Here is a 22410-nt window from a genome sequence, read left to right as displayed (position 1 = left end):
TCATCCGAGAGGCTGGTTAAATTGCCCTGAGAGTGAACTGAAGATAACATGGTGCTGAAAAAGTGGCGTTAATATTGTTCAATTATTAAACATAAAAAGATTCATTTTTAACATGGATCATCACAGAGAGGACTTAGCCTCAGCAAGTCATTGATGTGCACTGGCAATAAAGGCAAAAGGGGTCTCTGATCTTGAAGGATTTGAAACAAAATTTGGGTTTTTAGAACCAGAAGACATTGAAAGAAAGACAGAAATCTGAAGAATGAAACTGAACCTTATTTAAAATCAGCTCCATTTCAAATAGTCTCAGTCACACCAAGACTACTGTATTATTTCAAGAGGTAATTCACTGTTATTGCATCTCCTGAAAGAGACAGCAATGGAGAGCCCCGTCAAATGATGAGATCAACTCATCAATAAGAGAAATAGAAAAACAGTAATTCATGCTGAAATAATTGATGGGCTTTAAGATCTGTGGTGAAAACAACTTTAATTATCCTGGAACTCTGAGACCGACTGGTTATAAATGTTAACACAGCAGTTATTTAATGGTGTTGAGGGAAGCTTGTTTTTCACATCAATGAAGAGATACTACAGGCATCGGTTTACCTATAAATAACTTTTTACACTGCACAACAGCTGTGGATTGACCGGGCCTCATGTTTGTCTCTCTCTGTCGTGCTGTTTATGTGTATGCAAACAAAGCAGCATTAGTTTCTTTCCACTACGGGCAATGACAGCATGCATATACATAGCTGCACAGGTAACTTGCTGGATGGTGATTATGCAAGCTGCATAGGTGACTTGAAACAAGCTAATTCCATTACAAATTTTATGCAACACATTGTGCCCTTACTTTATGGGTTTTAACCAATTTTTCTAATAATATCAGAAGAAAACATGATATTTTAAAAGTCCCATCACTAACCCCGGACCACCCCTCACCTAGGATATAAATATATAATATTTTCAATTCTGTATCATAATTTTATTCACCCTGTTAAATGATAGCAAACTTTCACAGGTGCCTTGAACGTGCTGACTCCCAGCAACTGAAACTATTTAACAAACATCAAGAGGATCCATTTACCCTCAGTTTTATTATGGACATTTTAGCATCTCCAAAAGCAGCTCAGAGGCAGACTCAAACCTATCCATGGGTACCTATGCCAGATATGAAAGCAAGGCTCTCAAAGTTTCCGCTGCTGAATTAGGTGGTGAAGCTCTCCTTGCTGCTTGTTATTAATTCAAATCACATTCAGTGTCTGCCTTAACCCTGAAGCAGACGCATGAGAAAAAGTGACAGGGTGAGATTTGAAAAGCAGTCTCTGCTAAATTTTTCCAATGTGGTAACATAGATGCTCCAGCATAGAAAACTACATCCTCAATGTGCACTTCTGGTTCTTTCGAGGTTCTCCGATTTATCGTTGTTTTGTGGAAAATGCCATCAGTGACCAAACCAGGCATCAATGTGCATTCAGTCAGATTAAAATGTTCAAAGGGAGATGACAATTATGTTCACACATATTCACAAACAAAAACGTGTTTTGAGTGTTCGGTTGATTTATTTTGCTTATTTTTGTTAGAGGGCAAATCGGGACCCTTCCACAAAGATCCAGGTATTTTTAAAACCTGAATTTCTTTCTCCTATTTCAAACTATCCCCATTTAGACAAATACGAAAACAGTTGTGTTATCCTGACAGTCCAGTGGGAGGCCATAGTAACTCTTAAAGAGAGACATCAAAACACCACGATGCATGAGAGGAACACAGGTTTAATCCTAAATCACTCCTCACTCCCTAAATTTCGCTACGCAAGTCATGAATTTACTGAATTTTGCTAATATCTTTTTAAATTGGTAAAGTACTTTTACATCAAATTAAGGTTTTTAAGCCTTTTAAAATGTTCTTCTCTCTCACACACACAACTCTTACACAATCCTGGTTCTATTTGGAACTACATTTTGTTCTCCTATGGCATAATTAAAGAACCCTTTGTTTTTAAAAGTGTATCTATGTGTATACATTGTAGCATTACAGTTTATACAATTCACTATACAGGGGGTGAGTAGCTATTTGAATTTCAGCCAGAGACAGGCACGCTGTGTGATGTCAGCACTTCCAAAATGATGCGTGTTCATAGTCCACATATAATATTTTTACCCTAGTTTATACAAATTATACAAATTATGCACACCATAAATCATGGTACATGACCGTTTACCTTACTTGGACGGCCCGGTGGCACAACATGTAGTGTTGCTGGAGTTGTGAGTTTAGAGCCCTGCTCCACGTTACTGTCTGTGAAGTGTTTGGTGTGTTTTCCCCATGTCTGTGTGGGTTTTCTCTAGGTGCTCCAAAGGCACATTATAGTACAGAATTGCTAGTAAGTTTATTAGTGTTTTTTTTAATTGTTATTATTTAAAAACAGTGCAGGCTTGGGAAACTATCACAAAGGTGTTTAAGAGTGCAGCAGATGTGCCAATCAGGGCCAATAAGGATTGCTGGGTTGTTTGGGTCCAATCTCAGTCTACAGAGAAGCTTACCAGGACACAGACAAGTCAGAGTCATGGGAAAAATACCCAACCCACTAACAAGCAAGCAAAGCCAACAGAGGCCAGCTTATAGCCCACAAAATCCAGTTTCAACAGCTCACACAAAAGGAGGAGGAGAGTCAGAGGCATTCTCAAGAAGGCTAGACAAAACTGTCTCTTAAAACAGAGCATTCCTTTCCTAAAACATTTAAACAAACAAACAAATAGTGCATCACAAACATCACAAACAGTCATTCATAAGGGTCTGATAAAAAAAAGAATAAACATTTTAATGTGGTGGTGATAGAACCAGAGGTCATAATTAGTTTTATATGTCAGGTTAATAAGGGTAAAACCACGACAAGTCTCAGAGTTAAAAGGTTAATTTGGGGATTCCAGCCTAGGAACATCCTGCATTAACCTTCCTGCCTATAATGGATTTTATGAACATAGGTTTTCGCGCTCTAAACGATTCCCTTAGGCATTAGGCTGCATATTCATAATTATATAATGAATGTCTGTGGTAGGGACCAGATGATTCTTCACAAAGGTAAAAGAAATCTGATGTGTTTAATATAATCACAAGGAAGTATAATAAATCACAACCAGCTGAATGATTTCTATATTTAATTAATATAGCCTTAAAGCATAAAGGTAGGACTGATCTATGACAACTAATATGCATTGTTGAGATGTTTGTCACAGCCACTGCTTTCGTTTTTCCTTTACAAAAGAGAAATACCTTTATACTCATTGCAGTATTAAGGTTTCTAATGTTTTCTATAGGACCTAGTCCTATAAACAGAGTTTTAAGGCATTTTAAGCTCGGTTCCTTTTGGAAGGGATCAACTTTCTTTCCATCACAGAGAACTGTCACTTCACTGAACTCACTCACTCCTCTCAAGTCAGGAGAATCTCTCTTCAGCTGTTAGCTTAGCTTGTTATTATACCAAAACCCCAATGAACCTACACACCAACCGAGAGGGAAGACGCTTGAGAACTTATTACACCTGAAGTTTAAGATTTGCTGGTGATCACGAGCACTTACAATATCCCTCTTAGAAACCCCACAGCAGCCTGTACGTTGTGGCCAAAATCCTTTAGTGCCAAAATACGCAGCAGCAGTGACTAGTAGATAGTGTTTTAAACATAAAATATCCTCGACATGACAGACACACCTGGGACTAATAAACAGCATAAAAGCAGGGGCTGTGCAAATATGTCGTGGGGTTCTTTCTGATTTAAAGGAATGTAAGGACTCTGAATGAACGGTTTGTCTGTTTATGTTTAAAACAGGCTTATATAAAGTAGCTAACGTCAACACGACTTGTGTTCATTTCTGCTGAGAGAGAGAGAGAGAGATTTTTAGCTAGCATCCAGCAGCAGCCAAACGCGGAGACTCAAGCTAACCACAACAAAGCACAGTATCCTTCAAAAACAGCACCGTTTTCACTTCCACACGTCCTTTACTCACCTAGCCGCTTCAATACAGCGTCCCGGAGCCTCGACTCGCACACAGACTCCGCGACGGCGGTTAAATCACAGACACACACACATTTATTCCACACACGGGCGCGCTCTCACACACTGAGAGACTGACTGGAGGGCAGAGACACATGAGACTCCTGAACCTCCTCCTGAATGAATCCCTCTCTTCTAGCAGTGCTCGATTCACCAGAGACTCGGTTCCTTTGAACGAGTTATTTTTTTAATGAATCAAGAATCAATCTAGAACGGTCTGGGCATGTCCCGAATCCTTAAGAAGTGGCCTCATTTATAAAATTGTAATAAATTAGTGACATTTCATGTTCAATAGATAGATAGATTTAGACAAGAGAAAATGTACTTTCTAGAAAAAGTACAATTGACTTTCTACACATTTACATTCATTCTGTACGCTTGGCTCTGTGAATATTCTCTGGTGCTCCTCTGAAGCTCAAGATAATTGGTTCCTTAGGTTTATGACATCAGGCATCCTGGCTGTTGGAATCCACCCATGTGAGCTGGTTATATGATAAATAGTTATTATCATATAGCTGCAGTTAGCTGATAACATCTCTAATGATACGTCGTCTATCTTATAAACACCTCATTCACATGATAACAAACTTAAAAAGCTGATTTGAGTTCCTAAAGTATCCATACTTCATCTGTTTGTAAATACTGCATTTTAGGATTGAAATTCTACAATATTATAAATAAGGCCACAGAAAGTTTTAATTTGTTTGTTTGTTAGTTTGTTTGCATAAGCTGGGGCACACCTGACTAATGTTTTCATGGATTTTCTACAGAACATAAACTTGCCAGCAACCTACTTTTAAAAATAAAGCTTTTACACAGATGACAGTAAATTCACGTTTAATTGGTTTGATTGATAAAGGAAAAAAGTGACTAATGGTCATTAGCATGTCATGAATATAAATTAGGAATTGTGAGCTAGTCACATAGTTCTGTGGCTCTTCAAACCATATGCAAGCACTCAACAATAAGGGACTCCTGCAGGCAGCTGGCTAAGGAACTGAAAATGAGGCTAATAATATTTGTAACATAGGAGGGAAAAAACAATCAATCAATCAAATCAATCAAATTTTATTTATATAGCGCTTTTCACAACAAAAAGTCGTCACAAAGCAGCTTTACAGAGATCCTCCTATGAGCAAGCCAGGGGCAACAGTGGCAAGGAAAAACTCCCTCAGCAAACGAGGAAGGAACCAAGACTCATACAGGGAACCCATCCTCCTCGGGTCGACACCAGAGACACAACAGAGAACAGAAGTAAAAGTGAAATGATGACAGATGAAGGGGTTATAGTAATATAAATGTAGTATATTAGTGATGATGGAGAAGCGGAAAAGAAAATGATGAGGATGATGATGTTAGTGATGTATGAGTCTGATGAAAACACTCTTTTAATCAGATAATAAAGCACCTCCAGTTCATAAATCCCACTAATTAAAATGTCAGTAAAGAGGGACAGTGAAAGTCAATGCAAGATCTGCAAGACTAAGAAGCTATCATACAGATATGTATGCTAGTGACAAAGCCAAATATTTATTACAACAATAAAAAATAAATAAATAAATAAAAACAACGGGCTTGCAGAATAGTCTAACTGACACATAAGTAAAGATGCCAAAGATATTTTGTATTTATGTGGCAGCCAGCAGCACAGGACAAAGTGCTGACAAAAAGACAGACAGATAGAGGAATGCATTCTACAAAATGTACATTTGATTTATTTATAATTTGTGTAGTCACACAGCTCCAGGGACCTGGAGGTTGTGGGTTCAATTCCCACTCCGGGTGACTGTCTGTGAGGAGTTGGTGTTTCCTCCGGGTGCTCCGGTTTCCTCCCACAGTCCAAAAACACACGTTGGTAGGTGGATTAGCGACTCAAAAAAAGTGTCCGTAGGTGAGTGTGTGAGTGAATGTGTGTGTGTGTGTTGCCCTGTGAAGGACTGGCGCCCCCTCCAGTGTGTATTCCCGCCTTGCGCCCAATGATTCCAGGTAGGCTCTGGACCCCCGCGACCCTGAACTGGATAAGCGCTTACAGATAATGAATGAATGAATGAATGAATGAATGAATGTCCTGTCATACAAATGTGACTCCACTGACGAGTGCCTATAACAAATATGAAAGTCGCTTCACTGATCACTGTAGCCCTGAATGATTATAAATCATGGAATCACAAATTCGACTCATTAAAACTTACAGTTAAAAAGAATCGGTTCTTTATAGTGAACCAATCTTCCTATAGTTATATATGTGAAAAAGAAATATGATAGTTCACGTTTCAGCTGCACACTGCAAAGCCACTCTAGTCGGGATCCAGCAGAGGGTACTATACAGACTAATACATTAGGGCAGTGTCATCTTGTGGCCACGCAATCGTATTGCAGTAGTCCAGAAGAACACGAAAAAAAAAAACAAACAGGAAGAATTAACAGTTTGGGTAATTGCTCATTACCCAGTGTCCTTCCAGGGTTAAACCTTAGAGAGGTTTTGATTAATCTAAAGCAGTTTCAGGGTGTGAGTTCAGGGGGGCTTTTTTATTCTTGCAGTGTTTACCTACTCAACGGCTATTAATCATTCTAGCTTTTGCCTAGATACATTGGTCCTTGACGTCACAAGAAGGCTCATTGTTACGGCCCTCACTGAAACGCTCAATGGATAAACTGCGTATATAAAATAGCCTATATATGTTCATTTCATAAAATGGGGGCCATGATACATGTAACAGTATAATTGTATAAGCCAATATCAGTTTATATTTGTATTTATATTATATTTAGTTATATCCGTGTACATCTTAATAGCTTGATTCATATGTAGTGTTCTGGTTTGTTAATAGAAACTGAATCAACTAACAGTGAAGGGTATTAAAACCGATCTGACGACAGAGGGCAGTCAAGCTCCACAGAACAGAGCATCCTTTATGAACTCTATCACTGAACTTTTGGACAAAACAAATCCCTGTGAATCACTCACTCTCTCTTTTCACTGTCCTATTGCCCTAGCTCTTGCCAAATTTCTGTAAATCTCCAAAGAATAATAAAGTTTCAGTTGTTTTACGGGTGGATTGTGGAGGCAGATACATCACAGGCATCTGTAAAAAATATCTACATACCATGTTATTAAATCATAAATATTTTGAAGTTACATTCGTTTTCATTTCGAGATTAAAGTCATAATATTTCGAAAATGTAAAGTCACTGTAGTGTACGGAATGACACTTCTTTCCATTTGCGAATTTACAGTGTGTGAGTCAGAGGCGATTGCTCTAAGACTGCAAGGGAAGCTCAGCTTCCTCTAAAATGTCAAAAAATAAGTGATCAAATATATACTGTTGAGTGTACATGTCACTGAATAAATATTCACTACAACGCGCTCAACTTTTATTCAGAATCAGCTTCTTATCACTGGTAAAGACACGGCTTTCCTGCAGCTTCACAGTGATTTAAACAGCGTCCACAGAGTTCAATAGCGAAGCAGCAAAGTGCAGCGAAACGAGACGAGTGATTGGATAAATGCTGGGCTTTGTCCCGCCCATCGGACGCTCAGCATCTCTGGGGGTCTATGGGGCAGTGGGCTGGCCTCGGCTGGCCCGGACGCTCAGCTTCTGCATGATGATTGGATGATCTGTCTGAGGCTGAATCCTTTTTTGATTGACAGCGAAATGAGCGAATCAGTGATCCTTTGGTGTAAAGATCCGAGGGAGCATTAAATTTTCATTCTGTTCTGAGTTGAACCGGAGACTTTCTTAATCCTCTTAGCGGCATTATCTTTGTTAAAAACGACTAGCGACAAAACTAGGTTCTATTTCTGGTGGGGTTTTTTGTAGCTGCTTGTGTTTGGAGACTGACTTCTATCACTCTTTCTGATCTATCTTTCTATCGCAGTTTCTGTCCAGCGGGTGCTGCTGAGCCCCTCCACCGTCACAAAGCACTCACGGGCGGACACACTTCACATGGGCCAAGGCCGTTCAAGCAGCCTAGCTCTGCTGGCCATTGAGAGGACACTAGTCAAGTCCCTGGAAAAGACGCCTTGTTGGTACGACAGGGTCACAGATCATTTTCTTTAAAAGGAACAGAGGGTAGAATTTACGTATAAATAAACCGACACATTTTGTTATGTATGCCGAAATTGAGCTTCCCCTCCTTGAAAGACCAGCATCCGCCACTGGTGTGAGTGCACCAGGAAAACTTCTCACTGAAAAGCGAAGATATTGAATCTCCAAAAGAGCTGGACTGAAGTGGCCCTAAAACCCCAACCTGTCCCTTTTAGTGTTGTGAAGAAGATGCTGAAGGAGTCTTTTACGCCGACACTGTTCTTACGTTGTAAATATAAATATAATAAACATTTCTTAATTCTGCACTTAATACACAATTAAACATGTGCATATAAAATATAAGTCAAGATGTTACGGAGAAACGGTGTGGGTTCGAGGAGGGAACAGAGTAGAGAACGATATTGTATCAAATTGACTAGACTAGGGTGACCGTATCTGAGTTTCAAAAAAGCGGACACATGAGGCAGGTTGGGAGCACAAATGCTTCCATAACCATGCAGCAATGCTGCTGAAATTAAATACATAAACAGATATTCTTTAACAAGATTTAAAAAAATGATTTTTGGACAGATTCTTTTCCATTCAACATTTGGCCCTAAACAAAAATAATAAAATAATATTTTTGTAATTTCTTGACAGTTTATTATCATTAAGACCTGTTATTTTCTGTTCATACCAAACTTCAAACCTGAAGTCCTGTATTAAAGCGACTTGTTTACACCAGAAAACTCATGATCATAACAGAAACTAATGACTTTAACTTAAAATTGTGTTTTTTAAACGTTACTAAAAGCAAGCACCACATTTTACCAACCAGAAGTATATATATATATATATATATATATATATATATATATATATATATAATATATTTTATAAGGTCTGTATGATAGCTACAATTCACTCCCCTGTTCCGGATTTAATGAGTTGGCCTGTTTTTTAAGTCAATGTTAAACAGAAAAACTGCGCAGATGTGACTTGATGAACTCGTCAGAAAGTCAGTAACGGTCAGGTGTGTCCGTGTATTTGTGTCGTTACAGGGACAGAAGTGACGACTTTTTAATTTTTTTTAAATACAGAGAAGAAAGTGAAAGGCTCGTGTGACATATAAACTCTTCCAAATACCAAGAAGAGACTATGATAAATTACCTTTCAACACATTTCTCTTCGAGGCTCTAGTAAAACATGAAGGTGATGTAAGCAGGTGCGCGCGGCGAAGTGTGCCCTTTCTGCTCTGAGCTCGGACCCCTTGAACACTTGATCCCGGCGCGCTCATTTTGCTCACCTACAACAACGTCATCATACGTCATCGAAGTGCACGGTTCAAGACAGGTATTAGTGCTTTTTTTAAAGATTTGGGACAGAGGGAATACGGTAGACAGCAACATCCTGGACAGTTTTGGAATCCCGGCTGGACGCATTTTTAGGTCCCGAAAAGAGGACATGTCCGGCGAAAAGAGGACGTCTGGTCACCCTAGACTAGACATTGACAAACCGTTGTACTGTAATTTTCGTCCAAAATGATTACGAGTAACAATTCGGCAGTCGCTGGACTGTTTTTATAGAGACATGGCCGTACCGTCTTTACTGTCTCTCTATACGCTTTTAGCCAGACAACATGCTTTATGATGCCGTTGTTGAAGGGACCAGTCAAATTAAAGCCACCGGCCGTAGTTTGAATGTCTAGGCTCAGAAAATTCCTGTCTGCACAGTAGCAGTGCGGGTGATATCTGACACGAGGGCAGTTTTATATGGCAGCCATTTTATGAGTGGGGCCAACTAAATTTTGTTGATTTGAACTGAAAAGGAGTAAACACTTCTACAAACTATTACATTTATTTTATTGCTTTTAATAAAAATGTCTTTAAGAACAATATAAATAAAATAGCAATAGTGACATGTGCCAATTTATTTTCAGAAGTTTGTGTTTTAAAACATTTGTTCTTTCAGCAATTCAGATATTTGAAAATATATAACTTTAAAAAAGACAAATATTGTGAAGTGATTTAGAAGCAATCACATGTATAGTCCATGAAGTTTTATGCAAGGTTTATAAAAAAAATACTGAATAAATTCCTTCATTCCAATGTACTTTTATAACCAATAATCATCAGTCGGAATGAGGAAATGTTATTGGAATACAGAGAACTGTGTCCTTTTTTAAGGTTGGTGATTTCCCAATGAACAAAACGAAAATTGTCAAAAGGAGCTGGTCCCACTCTAAGCTGGATGGGTATTACCAAATGTTTTTTACTTCCCATATGGAACATGTAAATTCTGCGTACTTCAACCACCTGAAACTCAAGCCATTATTAGTGATTGTGCACTGCTTTTTTCATTCTTTCATTATCTGTAACCGCTTATCCAATTCAGACTCCTATTTTATTTCTAATAATAAGTGAATTTCCAGTAACACACTACAGTTTCACCAGGGATTTTAAGGCCATTTAGGGGTGGGAATTACTCTATATAGTTGCCTAAAATGAGTTTTCCACAAAATAACTACATAAAACAAAGCTTCCTCTTTCAGAGAAATATTATTTCTTATACTGGTTTGCTCTTATTGGAACAGCCCAGTAGATAATATACAATAAAGATGTTTGGTCTTCACCTCAGAAATGTTTAATTACAAATAAAATCAATATTTGGATTCCATGATTCATGCAAGCAAATTAAGGATCATTCTTTCATTCATTATCTGTAAGCGCTTATCCAGTTCAGGGTCACGGTGGGTCCAGAGCCTACCTGGAATCATTGGGCGCAAGATGGGAACACACCCTGGAGGGGGCGCCAGTCCTTCACAGGGTAACACACACACACTCACACCTACGAACACTTTTGAGTCGCCAATCCACCTACCAACATGTGTTTTTGGACTGTGGGAGGAAACCCACGCGGACACAGGGAGAACACACCACACTCCTCACAGACATGATAATAAATACATATATCTTCAAAACACAACTATTGTGCACACACAGCTTCTCCATAAGAAAGAATGAAACTCAGGGATGTTCTGGAGAAGCAGCGCATGAATTAAAGCTCACCATGCTCAATAACAGCTGTCAGCTGGAGGAGTATAAAGTCCCCTATTACTGTGTTGAAAAGCATTAGAATTGCATTCTATGCAGTGATGAAACTCCTTCCAGTAACTTCTGGAGTGGCATTGTTGTACAAGAACTATTCATCTTTCAAAGGAACCTGGCTTCATTATTGTTTTGTGTGACTAAATGCCATCAGATATATACATATATAGATATGCACAAGAGGTTTGTGTAGACTTTTTCATCCACCCATTTTTGCTAAAAGTTGTTACTGCAGCAAAATGAGCACAAATTCTCTGTTTATACAGGAGAAATGCTGGAAGAGCAGGTCTAACATGATTGCTGCTACATTCTGCAGATTTTCTCACAGAATGAACCTTGCCCCCCGTCCCCCCTTAACACACCTCCTACTGCTTTTGTCCACGTCACTGAAACTATCTGTATGTATTGCTTGTGTGCTATAGGTGTTTACCACCACTCTCCTGTTGTAATCCAGCTGTTTCTTCTAACTGTAAAATGGCACAGGCACCTGGTGCAGTTGCGTCTGTTGCGCACACCTAACCCCGTGACAAATAAATTGAATCTAATCTAATCTAAACAAACATCAGGTCATAATGTGCTATTCCAAATTATTATCAGTGTAGAATCAGTGCTGATACAGTAACACTGATAAGTAACCAAGAATCCAAACAGAAAATTATCAACACATATGTGAAACAAAGTGTAAGTTATGTAGCAAAATGTACTACAATGTTACAATTAAGACATTACATTTTTTTTGTTTCCAACAGACATTTTTTGAAGAAAAAAAAAATCCAGAGGAGTCAATTGAACTTAAAAACAAGAAAAAATGAGCAAATTGTTGCCACTGTTTGCCATAAAATTTTTAAATGAATTATTACTGATACTGATATTACTTTTTTATTTACAGAATTAATTCACCTATGATTTTATGTTAAAGATACCAAATAACAAGGGATTACTGTTTGACATGTATAACTTGTGTTAAAAGTGCCTGCCACCTTACATTTGAGTTAAATTTTAATTCAGACAAACCTCACTAAAGGAAATTCTTGTTGTTGTTTTTGTTACATATTCTTAATATCTGCATGCACATTAGAGAATAAACACCTACTTGGAGTATTCATCATGAAAATATGAGCCAAGAATCAGTGAGGTGCTATGTTTTGTTCTTATTATTATCAGACATGTATGTTTTTGTTTGTTTATTGGTTTGTTTGTTTGTTTAGTAACTTTTTCTGGCTTAAGATTTACATGAACTTGCACAAACATTCTCTGAAGTATCACATCTTCTTCTTAACCAGACACTTTCACTACCCTTTCCACTGAAGTATAGCTTATTCTGATCATGACAAACAAAACACAAGCTTTAAGAATGAACAGAAACTCCTTCTTCCCATTGCAGTTTTGTTAACATTTAGAGTGTGTGTGTATATATATACATATATATATATATATATATGTAACCTCGACCCTGAAATTGAAAGGCGGAAAAGAAGATGATGATGATAATGATGATGATGATATATATATATATATATATATATATATACACACACATTTGCCGCAATGAAAGATTGCATCTGTTCTTCTACATATTGAAAAAGGACTGTTTTTAAATACGCAGAAGGGCAGAAGCAAGCTTTAATTGCTGCAAAGGTGAGAGAATTTGTTTTTTTCCTTTGAACTGGTCATGTGGGTTTCCTGTCTAGATGGTTACTGACTATTACCTATGAAACTCTTCTGACATTTCTAGCTCTGGTGTTGGTTTGTTTTTTGCCCAATACAAGGTGCTTTCCAATGACAAGCATCTGTTTAAACTTTGTGTTAACAGCAGTATACAGGACTGACTGGTGAACGGATGATATTCTGTGACATTAATACATTAATAAAATAATACATTCAATACATTAATTAATTAATTGATACATTAATACATATAAATAACAACTCGAAGAAAACAAGAACTCATTTACTGAGAATGCTGTTTGTTCAGTTTTGTCTAAATAAGAGCTGTCAATATTTATTATATTATTTAGAAATTAATATACTTTAATTAATATTATTTAAATTAGTTTTCTGTCAATTTAAGTAAGGGCCAAAAAGAGTTTGTAAAACACTCTACAGAGCATTATTGTATATTCTTTATTAATTGACAATTTTTAAGTTTATTTATTTATTTATATTTATTATTTATATTTATCTATTATTTCGTATGCATCATGTATTTTCCAGGACCTATATTTTATATTTTGTTTTATATTCACATCTCCTTTTGGAGAAAACAATGTAATGTACCTTTAACTGGACTTTATAACCACAGTTGTAACTTTAAAGGTGCATTTACACAGTTTGTACCTTTAGTAACAATAATATATCTGTCAAGGACCTTTTTCTGATAGTGTATTTACTATAGGAGAACAGCGGGATTTTTTACTGAGCTATGGAATTGTATTAATTAATTATCATAGACTTGTTTAATATTTAATATCTAAATATCAGATTTTTGTTTATTGTGTATGATGAATTAAATCGTGTGGATTTGTTGGAGGCGGCACGGTGGTGCAGCAGGTAGTGTTGCAGTCACACAGCTCCAGGGACCTGGAGGTTGTGGGTTCGATTCCCGCTCCGGGTGACTGTCTGTGAGGAGTTGGTGTATTCTCCCTGTGTCTGTGTGGGTTTCCTCCCACAGTCCAAAACCACACGTTGGTAGGTGGATTGGTGACTCAAAAGTGTCCGTAGATGTGAATGTGTGTGTCTTGCCCTGTGAAGGACTGGCGCCCCCTCCAGGGTGTGTTCCCGCCTTGTGCCCAATGATTCCAGGTAGGCTCTGGACCCACCGCGACCCTGAACTGGATAAGCGCTTACAGATAATGAACGAATGAATAAAGTATTATGTTGGGGGATTGTAATTATTGTAACTCTTATAAATGATATAAACTCTAACCTTTCTACTGTCTTACACTGGCTGTGAACGGTACTGAAAGGTGTGATTAGTTTGTGTTATTTAGTTTACTAATCTGAATTTTTTTGCTTTTTTATACGATTGAAAAAGGTGATTCCAAATTTTTAAATGGTAGTGTCTGGGAGCATTGTAAAACATAAGTTGCAAATTTTAGCTTTTCTTAGCTTATAACAATCTCATACCTAAAATGTATGACATTTTCCCCAGAAAAAACACACTGTGTCTTTGGTGTGAATTTATGTTCCATTGACCGTGGATAGTGTTTTTTTTATGTTTACTGGTATAAAATCTCCAGATTTGTGTAAACATAATTTATTTTAATATTCATTCCTTAATCAGTGGAAATTTTTAACAAGGCCAAACCTCACACCAGTGCCTGAATAATACACTCTTAAAACCGATGGTTCTACAAGGGTTCTTTATAAAAATAAATAAATAAAAAGATTTTCCATAGATCCCTGCTCTGAACAATTGAAGAACCTTTTGCATGATTAAAAGCTTTCTTGCATCATTCAGGGGTTCTTCAGATTGATGGAGAATGTGCTGTAGATGGTTCTATATAGCACCTTTTAGAAAAGGGTTCTGTATGGCACCAAAAACAGCTCCCCTACTGTTATGATGCCAAGCTTGTAACTATAGAGGAACCATAATTTGTGCTTTAATAAAGAGCCCTTGTAGAACCATAATTTTAGGTCTGTACACGGAACGTACTTGGTTTAAAACTCTCTCACACCCATTACACAAACACAGTAAAATATGTTTGTCTACAATATTCTGATGCAGTGAGTCAGGTGACTGTGGCTTTCAGATTTACAAGTCTGCGGTATTGGTACGTTCTGTTTTGGAAAGACTCAGACACTTCTCAGTGCAGTGTGACCGATCTAGGATCCAATCAGTGCAGAGTTTAGGAGAGCGACTGGGTTGTATCTGGGTAAATCAGGACTAGATTAATAAATCCTCGCAGAAGTCCAGACCATCTCTTTGATGTTAACACAGTGTTGTAGAGCCAGGAATTACTAAACAAACCCATGGTTGCCATGTCTTTAGCTCCACATTTTATTATGAAGCATATATATAATACAGCAACTGGACTGCTGTATCATACCGAGGGAAATTGCACAAACCATCTGAAGTCAATTTTAGTCTTAAGATGTTTTTGCTTTACTTTAAGTTGTTATAAATCTCTCAAAATAAATATTTAAATAGAAATAAACAACAACAGCAACAACAACATTGGTTTAAGTTCCAACACTTCACTGTTTGACATTTATAATGACATTTTCACAAAATATATGGCTTTAAATAAATCCAATAATCATTTAACGTAAAGTACATAATGAATATGTTTTATGCCTAGAACAATCACTTCTGTTGAGCATATTGTATGTAGCGCCGTATTTTGTAGTTGAGTTATGTAATACCATGACAATGTTATATAGAGTGGTGGGGAGAGGACTTCATATCCAATACTAGTAATACTGCTTTCACTGGAGTATGGATTTATGCATAAGGGAAGTAACACTTTGGAAGTAACAACTCACACAATCATAACTATGGACACTTCCAGTACACCTACCAGCGTGTTTTTGGACTGTGACCTGAGGTGGGGCTTGAACCCACCCAAAACCCTGAAGCTGTGCGACAGAGTTGAGTACAAAGTAGATTACCCATTTATCTACTGGTTTAAGAAGTACTTCAGGAAAGCACAAATCCATCAATAGATTGTTGCCTACATCTACTCGAGTAGCCTAAATCTGTGCGCTGTTATCACAGTGTAAATCTTAGCACTTGAATCTGACCACTTCTTTCTTATTCAAACGCTCTTTCTGCTGTGAACTGGTGATGAGGAGCAGGCAGCCAATCAGATTTCAGACTGCAGATTGCAGAAGCGACGGTGCGCGTCTGAATCGGGACTTTCCAAGAACACCGGGACAGAAAGTAGAAGAAGTGAAAACCACGCTCCGTCCCTCCCCCCGGTTTAAAACGCGTTTTTCTCCGCGGCTCAGAGCATTAACCCGAGCTCCAGAGAGAACGAGAGAGAGAGAAAGTTAGAGAGAGAGAGCGCACAGTGAAAAGTAATGGAAGACCAGCAGAACGCATCGCTCTTGGACAGAACCAACAGCGCAGAGACCTTCATCCCTGCACCACAACGGTGAGACACGTTAATGCACATAAACACTGCAACTTATAACTAGAACAAAAATTGCTTTGCGTATGCCTTTAAAAAAATTAAAAACAAAAGGCTCTAGTGCAAAAAAGTATTCTATTCATACATACAATTTAAATATTTTATAGGCATTTTTAATGTTATTACCACTATTTCTATTACTAATACTATTAATAATAATCATAATAATGTGTGTATAAATGCAGTGGACCTATACAAGTGATCACAAGTAAATCTGATTATTTATTTTTTTCATATAAACAATTATTATAAGTAGCTTAGTCAAAACGCGAGGCCAATTGCGTATAAAATCTGAGCTGAAGTCATTGGGGGGATCAGAGGTCAGAGGTCAGGTTAACGGACGCGGAATTGCTATCCTGGGAAATCAAGGATGTTTTTTTTCGGGTAAAATATTTATAAATTCACTGTAGATTCCTAGTCTGCCCGGTCTGTTTAATTTACTATGGCTCCCTCAAGGCTGTGAAGAGGATTTCACTTCTGCCTAGAGACTGGTGGCGTCACTAGCCAGCTCCGTTATTGATTGGTTCCATTTTCAAAAAAAAAAAAAAAAAGTATATTGATGTATCATTTGTTTAGTATAATATGAAATAAATAAATAACTTTTCACGAAATGTATTAAAAAACTGTCATTTAATTCAAAAGCTCAAAAAACAGGACATGCACGGGAATGTATAAGAAGATATTTTATTAGATTGTTAGACAATGGCTTTGTACGATGAGAAATCACAATTTTTATGTATTTATATCATGTAACACTGCTTGTATTATGCTGCTATATTTTAATCATCTATTATGATCTGAATATGCTTTGCTGAGAGACAGATCGTGTTAGAAAGCCAAGAAACAAAAAGAGAAAATAAGTGAAAGTTCATATATATTTTTTGCTGTTTCTCTCCGCAGTAACGCCAATGCTAAAGCTCTGAAGGTAGCGGGTCTGACCCTGCTGGCCTGTCTGCTGCTGGCTGGTCAGGCCCTCACTATCTACTTTGTCATGGGCCAGAGAGACCATATCACTGCCCTGGAGCAGGGTCAGGAAAACCTGAAAAACCAGATGCTCACTCGCCGACCAGCAGGTACCAGTGAGAGAGGGAGCATGGAATGAGGAAGAAAAGTGGGGGCCTTAATTAATATAATTAAGACGTGAGCAGGATGTAGAATAAAGAAATAGAAATGGGGTAAACATTTGTTGTGAAGTTGCCTGCAGTATGCGAAGATTTGTTTTCCCTGGTTGAAAGACCTTACCCCTTTAGAAAAAAAAAACATTCCTGTTTTTTACTGACCTCAACCCTGAAATGGATGGAAGGTGATGGTGATGATGATGTTTTGTATTGTGTTCTGCTAAATTTAACATACAGGAAAAGGTCAAATGGCAAAAGTTTTGGGAATTTTATATTTTTTTGCCTGAACATACAGTTTGTAAAGAGATATTTAGCAGAATGAGTCGCAGAAAACTACCAAATTCAAATGTGTTCCTTTTAGAGAATATGAGAACTAATGTCTAAACATTTAATTAGGTATGTATCAGAAATAAAACTAAGGTAGCCTGTGTTACTGTAGGCTAGCAATAAACTAAATCCACAATAAATTTATAAAAATACTTCTGCTGTAGATCCTTCACAAGGACATTTTTTACTCTTGAGTAGAAACTCAGAAAACTTGTAATAAAACTCAAGTAACATTTTACCAAGAGTTTTTTTTTGCTCAATTACAAGACATTGTAATTACATTGTTACCAAACTAACCAGTGCTCTCTCTTTTAAAGTAGCATTTGCTCAGCTTTGATTTGACATTTCTTTCTCTCCTCAGTTGCTCCTAAAAAGATGCAAATGGCTATGAACAGCATGCCGTTGCTGACAAGTCTGAGCGATGATGACAGCCCACCACAGAAATCCCCTCTTACGGTGAGTTTCAAGCTTCAGTACAGCCAACACCCCAATGAAATGATCACAAATTTAAAAGGACAGTGATTATACCGCATTACACTTTACTTATGTTTTAATAAGTCAACCCTTCATTCTTTTTTTGTTTCAGAAAGTGCAATCAACTGCTTTTCTGAGGGAGGGCAGCGGAGTTGTGGAGGGTAATAAGCTTTAGTTTAATAAGGTTTAGTTAAGAATTTCAATATATGGTGGAAAACAGCATAATGACAATTTAAACCTGTATGGGCAATATGATTGTTGTTATTTTTTTGGAAACCACAAAGTGATCAGTGATCAGTGATCTGGTGTATCCTACTGGAGTAGTGTGGGAAAGGGCCACAAAAACACACAAAAAAATATAAACCAAATAAATTCTTGATTAAAAACATTAAATACATATAGCTGAAATAAGTGTCTGGCACACAAATGAATACAGGAAAACCAATACATATTTATGTATTTCTAATTTTATTTGAATATAAATATCAAAGTAGTGGGTTGTATGACAACAAATATTTTTGCAACTCCCCTTTCATTATATGGACTTTCCAAAAACCTCAAAACCATATCTAGTGTGACTGCATATGATGTCAGATATTTGTTATATTTTGGACTTTCAAGCTAATCAGACTTCCCCAGAAAGATTCCCCTGAGTGTATGTTCTGAATATGTGCAGTAGAATTGTAGAAAGCACTCCCACTTTAAAGGGAACTAAGAGTAGGAGATATGAAAAGGAGCAACAGAATTGTAGTGGAAAGTAAAACAAGCCACTAGTCTATACTGAATATTGTGTGTCATTTTAGTGTCATTTTTCCTAATTTAAATTATGCTGTTGATTTTTTAAATTGTGTGATTTCCATTTTTTTTTTTTACTTCTGAGAAGTTATCTTTTTGGAGACATGAACTTTGCTCCAAAATTAATAAAACATAAACAATAATAAAACATATACGTAATTGTTTTTTTTACCAGAATAACTAAAATAAATGAATGAATAAATAACTACATGATCAAAACAGTATACTTCCATTAAACAAAAGAATTCACAGTTGGTTCAGCTGTAATCACAGTACATATAAGTAAGTAAAACAGTTTGTTTTCTCTCAAGGCCCCAGACTGGCTCCTAGGAAGATGCTCAGACCCATAGGCCCTCTGCCTGTTCTGGGGGAATTTGAGGAGAAGGACTTGGTCAGCACTGAAGCTCCAGGTAAGAATCTGGAATCTGTAGAGAGTTGTACAGATATGTTTATGAAATATTACCTGTTAAACATGGCCTTATCTTAAAAAACAGTCAAGAGTGGGTTACAAGCTAGCTCTCGCTCTCTCTCTCTCTCTCTCTCTCTCTCTCTCCTGTAGCCGAGGTGGAGACTAAGTGTAAGCTGGAGGCTAATAAGGTGACAAGACCAGGTGTCTACAAGCCTCAGTGTGATGAACAAGGAAACTATCTGCCCAAGCAGTGCTGGCACAGCACCGGTTACTGCTGGTGTGTGGACAAGGAGGGCAAAGCAATTAAAGGCACTGAGACACGTGGGCCTCTGCACTGCGGAGATGGTGGGTTTATAAGTCTGAACTAACTTAACAGTCATATACAGATGAAATATAGTTTTCGTATGTAGAAATATATCTGGTTTCCAATATCAGCTGCAGTGTAAAGATCATGGTTAGATAGTTGAGAAATTTGTATCACTAAACTATTCGTTATTGTCTTTAATTCTGAGTGTAAGTCTTTGGCATGGTTTATTGTTTATTGTAAAAAACGTTTAGTTCGTCACATAATGTAACTGATAACAACTGACGAAAGAAAGTGTACCTCATAAATATTAGCCCAGTTCACTTTCATGGTGCAGTAGTGGCAGAAGATCATGGTGCAAGATCTGTAGCACTTTCACTTCTGTGGAAAAAGGTACACAAGCTTTACCAATGTCAAAGTATGAAATAAAATGTAGAAATATTTGTGTCAATTGTGTACACGTCGATTACATTATAGCAGATTTTATCACCGACTCAAATATGAGATTGATCCAGTGCTACAGATGCTGTTTTTCTGAACATATGCCTCTTTACTCAGACTTTTCCATTTTTATTTTCTTTAACAATAATCTCTTGTGTCTGACTGACTATTAATGTGTTCTTATTTCTGATCTTTTTCATGTGCTGTCAATGGATGGTAACACCACAGTCAATTAAAGGATTGGTGAGTTGTTTTCTATTCACAGGAAATTAAGTGATGATAAGGGTTTATATATTTCTGACTTCTAACCCTTTTTCTCTTTTTTTCTTCTTCCAGACTAAAGTCCGCACAGCACATCAAGCTTCATTCTTAAATGAATAACATAAGAGACTCAGATGAATCAGATAATGCAATCCATCTTCCTCTGTCCTGTAACTACCAGTAGGGCTATATTAAATCATGATTCTAACTAATAAATTCAGTCAGCATCTCATTCTTTTTGTTTAAGTTGAGATTTTTAAGAATATATGCTGTTACTTTTCTTTACACTGTCTAATACACATGCATGCGCACACACACACACACACACACACACACACACACACAAAGAAACAAACATTGACTTTCTGTGTCTATTTTTCATTGTATACAATACATACTAATTTTTCTGTTTTTAATAATTATACTATTTAAAATGTATTCCTTGTAAACTTAAGGCACCTGAGCAAAGCCCAGAGAGCGGATTGATAGATTTCACATGAAAAAAAATATAAAGGAATGTACTGTAAATACGAGGCCTTCCAATAAATCATGCCATCTAATTTACACGTCTGATTACTTCTGTATTAGAAACTATATTCTGTGTAGATGAATGGGTGTAAAATACTAAAATCTCTACAAAGAATATAGCAGAAATTCACTTACTTTTGGACTATTTAATTGCAAAATTCCTACTTTTTTTTGTCAAAAATTAAATAAATAAAAATGTTAAAGTATTATTGGTATAAAGTTTTTTTTACTATGTTCTTAGTCTACTGGATACATGTAGACATTTAAGTGTATTACAGTTACAATATTTTTAACATAAAATTTTTATTGAAAATGCATCTAGTACACTGGTATTTATACCTCAGGCCTGGCTAATATATACAATTTGAGGTAACAGTAAAAGAGCATTAGTGTATGACTATGTCTCTAAGACTAAACAACAATGCATTTTAAAAACATAAAGTATTACCATGGTCACAGAAATTAATTATATACCGTGTTACTTCACCAGTGTAATGATGGCTTCACCCTGGTTATAAAGCAAATAAAAGCTTTACACTGAACAGTTCATTCTATTCAAATGGCACTTTTCCACTGCATGGAACCTACATGACTTTATTCGACTCGGCACTGCTCTTCTGCTTTTCAACTGGCCAAATCTGGTACCTGGTCTCTGGAAGCGGGTAAATTTTCAGGCCCAGCTCGTATGGAAGGCCGTTGGATTCAAAACATGTTGACACATGCAGGTTCACACGTAATTAAAATTTTAACTGTAATGTTATTCATAACATACTGAGCCAAGCACTGACCTATGGCTACATTGAGCCCTACCTGACCAGTCTGAAGCCAGCAACACTAGAGAGCTGATCCCTATGGCAACTGGAAGTTTATTTTTCACAATGAAAATACTCTGCTGTTTAATACCTTAAAACTAAAGAATTTCATAATTTTATATCAAGCAAGCATCACTATTCTCTCACACTATGGGTGTGACACACCTTGAGGCGTAATTCATTCACATTGATAAATAATGTACATTGTTTTAAGAGCATACTGCTAAACAATACAGTGTCAACACAAACCCATAGTGAAATTAACTTTCTAGATCCTCCTCTTTCTGAAAAAATGCAGAATGTGCGTGAAGATACATTAATTTATTAATTTGTTATTTATTAATGTATATCTACTTCTATATATACATTAAAACATGAGGTTAAGTCTCTTCCATTGAAAATGGAATTGATCTTTTGAGATGTATTTATGTAATATAATGTATTTATGTTTTACAAAATCTCCCAAAAGACATTGTTCAGAACATTGAACACTGGAATTTGTCATTGTTTGGTACGTTAAGGATTTATGTTGTTTCAGCAATAATGCCATACACCAGTAGGTGGCAGTAAAACATCATGATTCACTAGCATCCTGATTCCCCACAGCAAATGAACATTG

At 36.9% G+C, this 22410-nt stretch overlaps 2 protein-coding genes across 3 annotated transcripts in view; one reads left to right on the top strand and one right to left on the bottom strand.

The window, feature by feature from the left end:
• Positions 1-4156, bottom strand: part of ndst1a (N-deacetylase/N-sulfotransferase (heparan glucosaminyl) 1a) — a 60784-nt gene extending 56628 nt beyond the window's left edge. For both annotated transcript variants that reach the window (XM_066667843.1, XM_066667842.1), the window contains exon 1: positions 4009-4156. The gene's annotated coding sequence lies outside the window, so the exon portion shown is untranslated. The remainder of the gene's footprint in view (positions 1-4008) is intronic.
• Positions 4157-16081: 11925 nt separating this feature from the next.
• On the top strand, positions 16082-20900 carry cd74a (CD74 molecule, major histocompatibility complex, class II invariant chain a). The gene is made up of 8 exons (XM_066668440.1): positions 16082-16286; positions 17223-17395; positions 18129-18223; positions 18354-18402; positions 19348-19446; positions 19596-19790; positions 20419-20433; positions 20527-20900. The coding sequence occupies exons 1-7, from the start codon at positions 16213-16215 to the stop codon at positions 20424-20426; spliced, it is 693 nt and encodes a 230-aa protein (XP_066524537.1). The 5' UTR covers positions 16082-16212; the 3' UTR covers positions 20427-20433; positions 20527-20900.
• The last annotated feature ends 1510 nt before the right edge of the window (positions 20901-22410 follow it).

The sequence above is a fragment of the Hoplias malabaricus genome, chromosome 4, assembly GCF_029633855.1.
Source record: "Hoplias malabaricus isolate fHopMal1 chromosome 4, fHopMal1.hap1, whole genome shotgun sequence".
In the NCBI taxonomy this organism is placed as follows: domain Eukaryota; kingdom Metazoa; phylum Chordata; class Actinopteri; order Characiformes; family Erythrinidae; genus Hoplias; species Hoplias malabaricus.
Note: the sequence above shows the minus strand (reverse complement) of the source record. Positions and strands in the feature narration are given on the sequence as shown.

Bases quoted from the DNA above. Each gene is read 5' to 3' on its own strand.
- cd74a (XM_066668440.1), top strand. From the start codon at position 16,213: ATGGAAGACCAGCAGAACGCATCGCTCTTGGACAGAACCAACAGCGCA. The intron at 17,396-18,128 runs GTACCAGTGAGA...TTCTCTCCTCAG, and splicing joins GCTCACTCGCCGACCAGCAG to TTGCTCCTAAAAAGATGCAA. The intron at 18,403-19,347 runs GTAATAAGCTTT...TTTTCTCTCAAG, and splicing joins GGGCAGCGGAGTTGTGGAGG to GCCCCAGACTGGCTCCTAGG.